Raw genomic sequence first — 14,136 nt, forward strand, 5'->3', positions numbered from 1 at the left:
CCTCATTATTCTAGGAAGCACAACATCTGTGACATTAAATGAGTAATAGCAATGTGTTAATCCTGTTCAGCAATTTCAAAAAGATTGTGTTTTAGTTTTTGCAGTTCTAAATTGTGTTTCAGTGAGTATAAAAAGAACCACTAAAAACAGTTGTCATATTTTTTTCAAAGAATTTTAATATCCTGTTAGCATATTAAAACTATATGAAGCCAAACTGGTTTTTAATGACTAATAAGTATACAGCACATATTTACTGTAACAGTAAGGTCCAGTGCTATACTTTGACCAGGCTTGGACATATTTTCTTGTTTTCCTTTTTATTTGTTGTTATTGTAAGGTGTTTTTCTAATACCATACCATTTTTATTTGTTAAGCGCTTAAAAACACAGCATTACAACTGACCAAAGCGCTTAAAAAATGACAGAGGCTGGAATGACAATTTGAGTATGAGGTTCACAATAAACTCTCAGTTTAGTAAGTTGCCAAAGTGTACTTACAATCCTTCCCTCCGGCAGCACATGATATAGGCCAGAATGGCACACAGGATGAGTGCCACAATCAGTGGGACAATTACAATGCCAATGTAGTCAGGAAAGTAATCATGGGGCTCCAGGTTATCTGGTGGCTCAAACAACTCACTGTCTGTGAGTATTCCTGATCCAGGGGTAGGAAGAGGAGCAGATGGTGTTGTTAGGGTCATATCAATCTAAAACAAACCAAGCAGTATGAAGAATCAGTGTGGTGCAATCTGGGATACTGATTGTTTTCCAACCACAAGCACTAAAGTTATTTCCTTAGAAACTGCCAAATAAGCAGAGAGAAACACGCTTCACCTGAATAGATTCAGCAAGCCTGCAATGCCATTTTTAAATATTTACAGAAAGTGTGATCTTTGGTGCCATCTACTGGTTAATTTTTGAATTTACATGTGACACCAAATGGAGAAACTCATCAAAATTTTCATACCCAGGTTCTCATCATCTTCAGTTATTTACACACATGCTCAGCTAAACAGAGTAGTTGTCCTAAGTGTCCATGAACCAAAAAGACAGAGAAAATGTGATCAGATTCGAGTTAACTCCATTTTTTTCTGTGCAATCTGCATTTTGTTGATTAATGCATTTTTATTACTCTTTAATATTGTTTTTTGTATCAGTATGCTGCTGCTGGAGTATGTGAATTTCCCCTTGGGATTAATAAAGTATCTATCTATCTAATGCTGGAAATTCTAACATTAATAATTTATACATTTATATTGAATGTAATGAGCGGAGGGAAAATTAGTGACCCAGTGAATAACAATCAAAAGTGAACAACGTTTACAATTAAATAAAATGCAGATTCATGGTCAGGTGAAAAATTAGTGAAAAGATTATTATTTTTTTTTTAAGTTCTTCAACTCTTTAGTGTGCAGGCTGGACATCTGCTAACCTTAAAATGGTCAAAGATTATATTTTGAAACACGTTAATATTAAAGTAAGTAGAAACTCACCAACGTAGACCTGCACCAGTCAATTTCAGTACGAGTGTTGAGCCACTCTTCACAGGTGAAGTCAAGCATGTTTTCCTCAGAGCAGCTTTCTTGATTGAGAGGGGACAGCATATCACGTAGACACTTGGGGAATAAGGTGTGAGTGCCCACCCTAACATAGACACTGAAAGTGAGCAGAAACAATATTTGGTCAATATGGGAATACTGCAAAGGGTGTATACTTGGATAAACTTGGAGTGACTTTGATCAAATGCTCTTGAACCGACAAAGTGGACCACCCCAGGAGACTCCTGGTCATTCTGACCTATTTTAGCCACAAGTTATGCATTACAAATGAGTGGAGACTAAACATCCTTCCCTCTCTTTCCTTTGATGGCGCTTGAATAATTCAATCAATACTGAATCCTAAACATCTTTCCAGACTGTCTGTAATTTCCAAGCTAAGACTCGTAGCACAAGCTTTTAATAGTCTCTTTCTGTATATAAAAATGTGCTTTTATAAATAACCATTCTCTCTTTTTTACTTTCTTTATTTGTCCCACTCTTGTTTGCACTATTATTATAAAGCAATTCCAGCCATTTTTCAAGTGTGACTATATGCTATTAAAATAAATGCTTTGTGCTGATTTTTGATTGTGACTTTGGTATCTACACTAAATTCTAATGGAATCTCTTGTTGCAGTTCCACCCTAAATAACACCTTCACAAACCAAACTGAACCATATTTCATTAGTCCCCCATCATCTGTGATTGTGTAAAATTCTAACAAGTTACAGGCAAATAATCAGACCTTCATTTTAACCCTTATATAAAGTCAGGCTCTCCACTGCAATCTTGTGACATGCCTTAATCAGCATTTGCCTGGGTTTCTGTAGTTCTCTCTTCAAGTGCCACTCTCCAGATGGCAGCCACTTGACTCCTATCTCTAGGAAGTGCACAATGCAATCTTAAATGCTTTGACTGGATCAATTACAACTACAGAAGTGTCTAGAAAACTCTGCCACTCTTGCCAACACTACAGGTTTTCACTGCCCCAACACTTCAATAAACAGCTCACTTAGTTTGGTGCCTCACCTTTTCACTGGTCTCTTTGATATTCTTCATCAAAACTGAGGCTGAAGACCTGTCTTTTCTCTAAGTCTGTTCTTGTCACATTAGCACTGAGTGGAATACACCTTTGATTTTTCTGCTGCAGTGTGTATTTCTCTCTTTTCTGGATCTCAGTTTTTTTTTCCAGGTACCACCTATTGTCCTCACTACTTCTTTCTTACTTAGATCACACTCTTAATTTTGTTTGGCTTGTAGGAGGGCAGGTTTGAAATTATACTTGTATTTTATTTGATTGATTGATATAACTTTGTAAAGACCACTTGGTTACAAGAGTGCTATATGAGAAACTAATGAAGAACCACATTGGGCTCTTGTTCGGAAAGCGGACACCAAAAGCACCACTTGTTTTTAAGATTAGGCACCCTTGCACTATTTTAAGATTAGGCACCTACTCTAAATTTTTAAGATTAGGGATCCTGGTGTACCTGGCCTTACCCCCACGAACCTTAAGTTCAAAGTTTGTAGTAGGGGTAGGCCAGTCTAAAACAAACAACAAGAAGGAGATGGCGTCTGCTTTCTGAACAAGACCCTCACATTGTAACAAGTTTCTTTGAACTTTCTTTCATGAAATGGGCTATAAAACCTATTATAAAAATTATACAACTATTGCTAGTTTTATAAGAAAGATGAATATGAAATAATGACAGCTTAAACTTATACAAAGTGTTTTTGTAAAATGACATTTAAGAACTGATATTAAACTGCTTGGCACTGTGCTTGGAGATTGTGTTCACCATGAAAGGCACTATAAATATATGCAATTTAAATGTAACTAAGACCAGTTGAATTCTAAAGTGCTACATGAAAAGTTCTACATCAGAGGTTCTCATCGTCGGTCTTGGGGGGCCACAATGGCTGCAGGTTTTTGTTCCAACCAGTTTCTATTTTTAATTGGACTCCTGGGCTAATTAAGTGAACTGTTATTTGTCAAATTATGTGTTTTTGGAAAAATGTAGAAATTAGAAAACTAAGTTTGGTATATTAAAATGTACCAAGCAGTTATATTGGAATAATGTGTTTTTTTTTCTTTTTAACAATATTTTCATCTTGATTTTCATTCTATTTTTTGCCAAGTGTTCTAATTGTTTAATGAATTCATTATTTTCTAATTAGTGGGTCTAACGCTGAAGTAGTTGCAGCCTTTGATTATTCATTGTTGTTTACCTGGTTGTCTGCCCTGCTGATTATCACTATTACGATACAATGAAAGGAGCAAACTGCACAGAGAAGGGTAAAATATAATGAAGTCAACAAAAGGGAGTTAAGCATTTAAATCTATAGCAAAAATGGAAATATTCCTAAATGTCTTATTAATGTAAAAATCATGCTTTGGGGCTTTCTTAATGTAGAATAAGAGAAGAGAAAAAAAAGCAGCTAATTAAATGAGATTAGTGTTGTCAGGTGTTGTCACTGATTAGGAATCTGGTTGGAACAAAAACCTGAAGCCACAGTTGGACCCCAGGACCGACTTTGAGAAGCCCAGTTCTACATAAACAAGTCAAAAACTCTGTTTATGCTGAGTTTTGCACATGGTGCTCACTAGAAAGGGACTGCAACAACTGAATCTAGAGGGGTTGGCATTTTGTTTTAGTGCTCACAATAAAAGGCACTGTATAAAATAAAAGAGTAATTGATTCCACCACGGTGTGCTAAGAAACACTTCTGGGGGTCTTTTCTGCCCACTGCTATCAGGCATTTCAATGCTTCATCCCGGGTCACTCGTCAAGTTTATTTTAAAATACCATTTTGAAATATCTGAACAATATTTATTTATTTATTTACAGTACTTATTTATTTATCTATTGATTAGCTGTATTATTTGTCCTGTGAGTCTATATCCTTATTTTTATATTTCTGCTGCTGTATGCATATGAATTTCCCCTTGGAATTAATAAACTTTATCTAATCTAATCTAAATATTGTAATTTTTAGCAGTGCTTATAGGTGTTAGGCTAAGCCAGTGTTTCCCAACCTTGGTCCTGTGGTCCCCCTGTGACTGCAGGTTTTTGTTCCAACCAGATTCCTAATCAATGACAACACCTGATTGCACTGATCTCATTTAATTAGCTGGTATTATCCATCCATTATCCAACCCGCTATACCCTAACTACAGGGTCACGGGGGTCTGCTGGAGCCAATCCCATCCAACACAGGGCGCAAGGCAGGAAACAAACCCCGGGCAGGGCGCCAGTCCACCGCAGTAGCTGGTATTATTTTTCTTTTATTCTACATTCAGAGTGGGTGTGTGGTGCTCCTGATATCTATGGAAAAGGACGAAGGTCTAAGTGTTTTGCTATATGGTTGTGAGTCATGGATGCTATCCAGTGACCTGAGATGAAGACTTGACTCCTTTGGTACTGTGTCTCTCTGAAAAATCCTTAGGTATCGTTGTTTGACTTTGTGTTGAATGAGTGGTTGCTCATGGAGTCCCGAATGAGGCACACTACCTGCATTGTGAGGGAGCGTCAGTTACGGCATTGCGGCCATGTGGCGCATTTCCCCGAGGGTGATCCGGCTCGTAAGATCCTCATTGTTGGGTTCCCGAGTGGTTGGACCAGGCCAAGGGGTCACCCACGTAACACCTGGCTGCAGCAGATAGAAGGTAATTTCCAGAGAATGGAACTGGACCACGTGTCTGCCTGTGGGGTTGCCAACTGGGATCCCGAGTTGTTTTGTCGTGTAGTGGGTGCGGCAATGCACTGTACCAGTGCATGCTCCCCAACTTGACTTGACTACATTCAGAAAAGCACAGCAGCATGATTTTTACATTTATAAGACATTTCGAAATATTTCTGCTTTTGCTATAGATTTAAATGCTTAACTCTCTTTTGTTGATTTCATTATATTTTGCACTTTCTCTGTGCATTTTTTCCCTCTTCATTGTATCTTATTAATGACAGTTAAAAATGAGCAGAGCAGACACGCTAGCAAACAACATGGAATAATCAAAGCAGTGGCTCAGCATTGTATTATTGTAGAAAAAAAAAAACACCAGAAGAGAATGGTGGGAATCCCACTTGTTTTAATTTTATGCCCAGAATGGATTCCTGCCTTGTATCCATTGCTGATCCAGCTCCCCACAATTATGGATTTGAGAAGCAGTAGCAGTTAGGGAGGATGCCATATAAAAGACATAACATGATGTGCTGGCACAGCTCTTGTGTCACATACCTATGATGTCACTCAGGTAGCCTGGTCCACTGATTTTTATTTTATTTTGTTTCCAGAATGTTGGACACCCTGGAACAATAAGTCCTCCTCTCCGTTTAAATTGCATGAGTGAATTTTGGGAAGCTGGCTGTGTATTTAATTTTAAACTTGCTGTCAAGCACAGATGTGTGCCTGTATTGGCACCATGCCCATTTGGTTCTTCTCAGTTTAATAAAAGACACACGACTTGTCACCCCACAAGCCTCCCGCTGTGTTTACTATAATTACATTTGTAATGAAAGTGGCTGCAGGCAGGAACGACTGCTTCTAGGGGTGTTTATTTTAATAAAAGCCCCCCCCCCCCAAAAAAAAAACATCAGGCCATGACCTCCTTTTTCAGCCTGCTTTTCTGGCCTTCTAGAAGTTAAAACCATTTTCTGCTAATGTAACATAACAGTGCTTTTAACAATGGAATCCTATTAAACTCTGCATAGCAGAAATATTCTTAAAGGTCCTTGATGGGGCCATGCAGAGGATGTACAGCCTTCATCAACTGACAAGCACGCCAGCCAATGACTCTGTGTTTACACTTGTGGAATTAAAAAAAGTGGGTCACACTGTGGCATGTGCTCCCGTTGTCATGGAAATCTCCCAACAGCTGTCTCGCTGAATGGTTCTGCCCTTCAAAGCGGCCAGTCAGAACCGTGCTGGAGTCTACCCTGCAGGGCCTGAAGATTTAGGGAGGGGTGTCCTCCAGAAAACACTCACATTCATAGACTGATCCTTAAATGACCTGAGTCAAAGGATGGAGAGGATGACAGTGTCCCAGTATAACTGAAGGATTGGCAAGGGAACATTCACAGCTTGTCTGCGCTAGCTTGTGGTCAGTAACCCAGAATTACTCCTCTTCTTGATAGCAAAACCCACCTTCCCTAACCCACAGCTCCCCAGGGTAAATGATGGAGAATGATCATCTCTGGAGCATCACAAAATGATAAGGTGTTGTACCAGCCTCAGGCTGCCATAGCAACAGACCTGCACTAAGCTGTTAGACTCAAATATTTAGCTGTTTTTCTAATTACAGCTCAAATACTTCAAAAATAAAGATCACCTCTCCTGTCATCTCATTTTTGAGGAAGAATGTTAACTCTTTCATGGATAGATTTCAACATTCAGCTGTGTCTAAATAAGTCTGCCGGACTGGTGGCTTGGTGTGTAGCTCAGAGCAGAGGCCGTGTAGCCTAGTGGATAAAGTGCCTATCACCAGAAGATCAGGTTTCTAATTAATACCACGGCCTAATAATCACTATCTTCCCTCACCTTTATTACTAGTCCCTGAGTCACAGTGAGTAGCCAAATGCTACTGAAGTAAGATTGAGAGTATCACACACAATCCTAACTTCTGCCCTATGAACTGAGTATGCAAAGAGTCAATTTTTTCATGTTCCATCTCAAGTTGGAAGCTGTGTGGAAGCTAAGTGGTCAGTGGATTCAAACTGTGAAGCTCCTAGAGCTTGCCATTGAAGTTGGCAGATTCGAGTCATTTTACTGCCCTACTTTGACAGACCTACCAATGTTCATCAAAGCAGATGCACATATCTTGGTGCTTTTAAGCCAGATACAAGTACAAATACCTCAACGTTTAGCTTCACCAAATTTTTGTATAGTCATCTCAATTAAGTACAGACTCGGGGCACTTACAGATTTTTACACACACAATACAACATAAAATTCTCAGCTGGGCAAAAGGCAGGAACCAGTCCATCACAGGACCCACTTATGCACATACCCGCATGGTGCCAATTAAACTAATCTGCATGGGGGCAAATCTCAACTGACACACGCACACACATAAGGAGAACATGCCAACTATGCATAGGAAACACATGATCATGAGATCTGAACCGTAGACATTGGATCATGAAGCGGCATGACTAGAAATAATATTACTATGCCACACAGCAACCCCAGCATGAAAACAGTAAATAGTAGGGGTAGGAATAGTTGGGATGCACTTTTTTATTTTATGGAATTAATTATTGACATTCTGTTCATATATTTACATCGTAGATGCCCTAATGGATGAGTTGGCATCCCAATTGAGGTGGAGGATGATTCCTTGCCTGTCCAGAAGACTGTAATAGAACTACAGCAGGAATGGAGGCACAGCCCAGCCGGGATAGTTCTCAGTTCTTATGCTGGTCTGGGTGAAAGGATAATGTATGGACTGGGGAAGACTATATATCAAGATCAATTAATCCTCCAGTGTGAGAGGTGGCAGTGCGCCCCTGGTTCGTCCGACTGTGAACACCCGTTGAATTGCCTTGGGTGCTTCTGGCAGAGGATCTCCCTGCTTTGTGCAGCTTCTGTATGGCCTGGAAGTGCTTCCATCGTGGAAAGCCATGGCACTGGGAGAACTCCCAGGTCCAACATAAAAGGAGGCTTCTACTTTATTCTAGAACTCAGAGTCGGGAAGAGGTGGACGATGCTTGCTGGATAGGAGTGTATTGTATTGCATGCCAGAAATACGAACCTGTGAAAGTACTCTTTTGTAATCTTTATTTATGTAAAAAAATCATTTACTTTGGAAACTGGGACTATTTTAGTACTGCTTTATCAAGGGCTCAATAGCACTGCCTTGTTGTCACTATATATATGTCTATACAGGGTGAGTCAAAATGATGTTAACATTTGAATGGCGGAAACAATTTATGCACAAAACATACTTCACATTGGCAAGATGATTTACAGGAATGTCTCAACCTGTTTGTCATCATGTTCAACACATGTACCGTATGTGGCACACAAATTGTCCACAAAAATTGTATATAAGTATATACATAGCAGTACCATTAGTGTTAACACTCACCCTGTATGTATAAAATCCAATGTCTGTCTGTCCGCTTTTCATGAGAGAACTACTTAACAGATTTAGATCACAGGTTTTTTTCTATAATTTGCTTGAACATTCTGGTTGATTTTACAACTTCTCTCAACGTGTTATGTATCACAATTCGCTTATGGTATCAATTTATTTGCACGAATCCGAGAGACATACAGCGGGCTGAGGAGAGGGGGAGGAGCCCTCCTCATTCACATGCCAGCCTTGGGGCGTTCCTTACCTCCACTTAGCTAGCGAACGAGAGAACTACTTAATCGATTTAGATTAAGTTTTTTTCCATAATTTGCTTGAACATTCTGGTTGATTTTCTGTCATCGTGCTAAGAGTCATAGTTCACTTTCAGGAGCGATATATTCACGGTAATCCAAGACAGAGGCTGCGGGCTGAGGAGAGAGGGAAGGGTTACATCAGTAGTGGGGAGCCATTCAGGGCCCCCCTCACTGTCCTGTTTCACTACTACATGGGCGGAGCTAAGGGGTGTGGCTAGTAATATAAGTATTAAATTCTTTGCAAGGCCCTTGCCCAGCCGTGACAGGGCCGAATTGATATCTCGCTCAAAGGGAAAGTTTAGTGGATGGAATGGGGGAGGTGTTGTATCAAGAGCAGTTCCTCCTCCAGCATGATAGATGGCAGTGCTGTGTTGGTGTGAACACAGTAAGAGACCCACCCGCAGGGATTTATGAGAATCATAGTCCTGAGGGACAACCCTGTGGGACATCTTGGGTGCCACTATACTGAACTGCAGTGAGAAGGACTTCCTGTTTCAGGAGGCTTCCATCTGACCCAGAAGTGTTTCTGTCAGGCTATGTCCCAGTACAGGAAGTACTCCCAAATCTGACATAAAATCAAGCCATGCAGAACCCTGTAGTGAGTCAGAGTCGGGCAGAAGGCAAAGCTCACCTGGAGGAGGAAGAGGAGGATCGTTAATTGGAAGATTGTGGATTAAACCATAGAAAAGGTATTTTGTGAAATAAAAATGTTTATTTTGCACCCGGTGTATGGTGTGTTTGGGGTTTTGGGGCTCAGTGGCATCCCCTGTCTTTTACAATATTTATATATCTACCAGTAATGGCGCGCTGTGCAGTGAATACACTTGACTTGAGCATTCCTTGTTTTCCTCCTCTTTCTCTGTACGTTTAGCATTCATTTACTCAGAGTCTGATGCGCTTGCTGCTTCCTGAGCAGCTCTTCTTTTCTCCAACCTAGCAGCCCGCTTCTTCTCTTCTTTCGTCTGCATCTTCTCGTGTTTAAACTGATTAAGTCAGTGTTTGTGTTACAATTACTTAGTACGTTTTCCATAATTTTTTATTTAAGCTGGCACTTAAGTCTTCAATCTGCCTCAAGAATGATTTAAGATATGAAGAGGTAGAGGACGTGACGTCGAAGATGGTAGGGATGAGGACAGCGCCCGTACGCATGCGCCGCACGGCCGAGAGTTGATTCTTCAATAAAATATAAAATAAAAAGAGGAATAACCTTGGAGGTCAATCATCACCCCGAAAGTGGATAGTAGACGCCATGTAGTATATGTGTACCAAATTTCAGGTCAAATCGGTCAAACGGTTTGCGAGCTATTTAAAATCCTGGACAGACAAATGGACAGCTACAGTAGCATATTATATAAGAAGATATATATATACTGTATATATATATATAAATATATATGTATTTGTATATATAGATACCTTATATTCTTCCCTGTGTTTCAGTGAGTAAAAGGTTTGACATAAAGACAATGTAGCTCTGAAACGGACTCTTACGGTGTTCTCAGAGCCCAGTTTTCTCAAATCGCTGTCTCTATTAGAGAGGATAGAAGCTAAGGAGATTGAAATGGGGTCACTCCCAAGTTAAATCCCAGGTTAGACCAAAACTTGTAGAGTCTTCCCAGGTCCAGTCACCTCTGTCACCTGTAGATTCATTGTGTTTAAAAGTTGTCCACATAATTCCCTTTCTGCATTAATTTGTTGTATGAAAGGAATGAAACAGACTCAATGAAAGGCAGACCAAAGAGAGTGGTCAGACAATTGCAGAGGTCGAAGCTCTAAAGAGCTGAGAAATCAGAAAAGTAAATCACAGGGCAGTAAAACTTTAAATCGCTAAACTATCAGTAGGTCAAATAGCGATTATTCCTTAGACTTTGTTTGGACAATAATCCAGATTTCTTCCACTAGATTTTTCCTTTACTTGCAACAAAGTTGAGTTGTTTTTTGATACCTGATTCAGTCTTGAACAAGATGGCTGCCATAATGGAATACACCATGTTGTACAAAAGACCTAGAAATCGTAGCAAAGGGTTACACTGCAAGGAAGCACCTGTGATGTAACTGATTATTCACTTAAGACAGTAAAAATGAACAAAAATAAAAACAAAACACTGCATTTTTGACGGTGTTATGCCTTATCTATCTTTTAGAAAATGTATCATTCAAAGAACACAAACATAGTTTTGAGACTCCAGTGTCTACTTTAATTTAGTGCTTACCCTTCTTTGTGGTTTGGGAGAGGCAATGGCACCCTACCACCCCTATCCAGTGCAGATGTTATATTGACTATCTCCAACGGTTGTCTTGCTCCCCAGACCACTTGTAGATCATTAATAATGTTCTTCTGGTGGGAAGGTGGTAAAACCTCTTCTATATCTTTCTTGGGAATAAAAAAATCCACCTGGTAGGGGACCCGCCTTTCTAAAGAAAATAGAAAAAGTAGAGGCTAAGGTGTCACTTCATTTTTGTATTGTCCCGCCTAAGATTGAACAACCGAAACAGAAAGAACATTTGACTGTAAAAATAAATCTCCTTATGTACACCATTTGGTTAAGAGAATTCAAAGAGGATCACATTGCCAGATATAAGATGACACGGACTTACCTCTGCCTTCGGTTGATTGCTCAGTGGGCTGGAGATGGGGGGTCATTGAAAGCTTTTCTTTTGCCTTGTCACTTTCATTAAATTCTGTTGATTTGTTTTAGCTAAGATATTACTGTACAATTTGTGTGCAGTCACGAGACATATTGAGTCATCTCTCCCCACATAGCATATGGTATCCAGATGAAGAAGTGTGATTTTTTTAATAGTTAGGGTAAGGTTTGTTTAATTATGGATGGAACAATTCTGCCCTGGTTTGGACCATAACTTCCATCTTAGATTATGCCTTTATTTGTTGGTGTATTTCAATGTTTAATGCAACCAGTTCCTGCTGTTTTGACTCTCCTTTTGGATAAGCTGCCACTTTCTCAAGGTCAAAGGTCACTTGTGTTGGTTTAGAACAGGGCTGCCCAACTCCAATCCTGGAGGGCTGCAGTGGCTGCAGGTTTTCATTTCATTTCCCTTTTCTTAATTAGACACCAGTTTTTGCTGCTAATTAACCTCTTTTGCCTTCATTTTAATTGACTTATTATTTAAGGCTCAGCTATCTTAATTTTTTTTTCATTAATTAGCAGCCAAACAATAATGAGACACAAAATGAGCCAACACATGGCCAACAATCATATGTCCGTCACACAATACATGAAAATAAAGAAAGGTGAAAGTTTCGGTAGTGCTGATCTTTTCAGGTCCACATAACATTGACAAAAAAATCAGTTTCGGAAATTAGAACATTAGAACACTCTAGACGAGAACAGGCCATTCAGCCAACAAAGCTCGCTAGTCCTATCCACTTATTTCTTCCAAAAAAACATCAAGTCGAGTTTTTAAAGTCCCTAAAGTCTTATTGTCTACCACAGTACTATATATACTATACCAATACTGATGCCCTGTGCAAGAGAGGACAGAGCCGACTATACATCCTTAGAAAGCTGGCGTATTTCAACATCTGCAATAAGATGCACACAGGACTCCAGATGAGGCCTCACCAGTGAGTTATAAAGCTTGAGCAGAACCTCCTGTGACTTGTACTGCACATGTCAAGGTGCTATATAACCTGACATTCTGTTAGCCTTTTTAATGGCTTCTGAACACTGTCGGGAAATCGATAGCTTAGACTCCTAAATCCTCATAAGGTGGACTCTCAATTTTCTGACTGGCCATTGTGTATTGAAACCTAACATTTTTACTTCCTATGTGTAATTCTTTACATTTACTGACATTAAATTTTATCTGCCACAAATCTGCCCAAGCCTGAAATGTCTGATATGGTGTTAAATAGTGGGTTTAATTAACAACAACAATCCGTTTCTAATTAAGAAACTAGCAGAAGTGGAACTAGTTGGAGTTTGAGGTCCCAGCTTAGCTGGTCTTCTGTTGACTCACTTCACTTCACGTCTCATTCTTATTCTTATAAGGCAATTCAGAGAACTGCCACTTAAAAAGCAATCATAATGAATGGAAAAGAAGTCGATTAACAACAGGAATTCAGCAGCCACTAAGGCCCTCCAGTATTGGAGTTGGACACCCCTGGTTTAGAACTAACCAAATGTCACCCTAATTAAATAAATCATTTATTAACTGAAGAATACATACTGAGGACAGTGGTGCTTAGATGGTTAGGTGCGTCCTAGTAATCAAATAGCATTACCTAAAATAATTTGAATTAATAATAATAATATTAGTTTGATTCTGTCATTTATTTTTTTTTTTACTTTAAATTCAGTTTTAACTAACTCATACAATAATACATTTTCAAGTCTTATTTTGTTGTTCTGTGACACTTTTGGGTGCTACCATTTTGTTTTTTTATTTTTGTTGCCAGGATGCAGATGTCACTTGATAGAATTGGCTTCTGACATCAATGGCGCAATGCTACTTAAATAGGCTGAAATAACTCAAGGAGTAAACATTTGGAAATGGTCAGGTCAGGTCAGGCTGGGGAGCATGAACTGGTACAGCATGTTACTGCACCCACCACACAATGAAACAGCTCAAGATCCCAGTTGGCCACCCCCACAGGCAGACACGTGGTCTAGTCCTACTCTCCGGGAAATGACCATCTATCTGCTGCAGCCAGGTGTTATGTGGGCAACCCCTTGGCCTGGTCCAGCTGCTTGGGTCCTCAGCAATGAAGATCCTGTAAGCCAGATCACCCTCAGGGAATCGCACCACATGGCTGTAGTGCCGTAACTGACTCTCCCTTACAATGCAGGTAATGTGCCTCATTTGGGACTCCATGAGCAACACAAAGTCAAACCAGCAGTACCCAAGGATTCTCCAAAGAGACACAGTACTGAAAAAGTCCAGTCTTCATCACAGGACACTGGATAGCGTCCATGTCTCACAGCCATATAGCAAAAATGGCTGCCATCACATCATCCATGTCGATGCTACACATTAGTGGTAGTTGAAGTGGCTCCCCACTCACAAGTGCTTTGAGTAGTGAGAAAATCACTCTATAAATATAAAGAATTATTACTATTATTATTATTATTACATTTTTATCTAACAAAGTATTTCCGGGTATTTTGATTTTTTCCTCCCAATGATCTTTAGAATCCTCTACATTTCTTGTAACAACTACATTTTTATTTAGTCATTTGCCTTAGGTGTCT

At 39.6% G+C, this 14,136-nt stretch overlaps 2 protein-coding genes across 2 annotated transcripts in view; both read right to left on the minus strand.

The window, feature by feature from the left end:
- The window catches only part of LOC114664509 (pyruvate dehydrogenase (acetyl-transferring) kinase isozyme 2, mitochondrial-like), a 905,310-nt gene that overhangs the window by 512,778 nt on the left and 378,396 nt on the right, over positions 1-14,136 (minus strand). The window lies entirely within an intron of this gene.
- sgca (sarcoglycan, alpha) overlaps positions 1-14,136 on the minus strand; it is a 28,610-nt gene that overhangs the window by 4,625 nt on the left and 9,849 nt on the right. Inside the window, exons 5-7 of the mRNA XM_028819374.2 lie at positions 11,137-11,338; positions 1,493-1,655; positions 498-706 (exon numbers count right to left, since the gene is read on the minus strand). Of these exons, the coding sequence (XP_028675207.1) occupies positions 498-706; positions 1,493-1,655; positions 11,137-11,338 (574 nt within the window). The remainder of the gene's footprint in view (positions 1-497; positions 707-1,492; positions 1,656-11,136; positions 11,339-14,136) is intronic.

This window comes from Erpetoichthys calabaricus, chromosome 14, assembly GCF_900747795.2.
Source record: "Erpetoichthys calabaricus chromosome 14, fErpCal1.3, whole genome shotgun sequence".
Classification (NCBI taxonomy): Eukaryota; Metazoa; Chordata; class Cladistia; order Polypteriformes; family Polypteridae; genus Erpetoichthys; species Erpetoichthys calabaricus.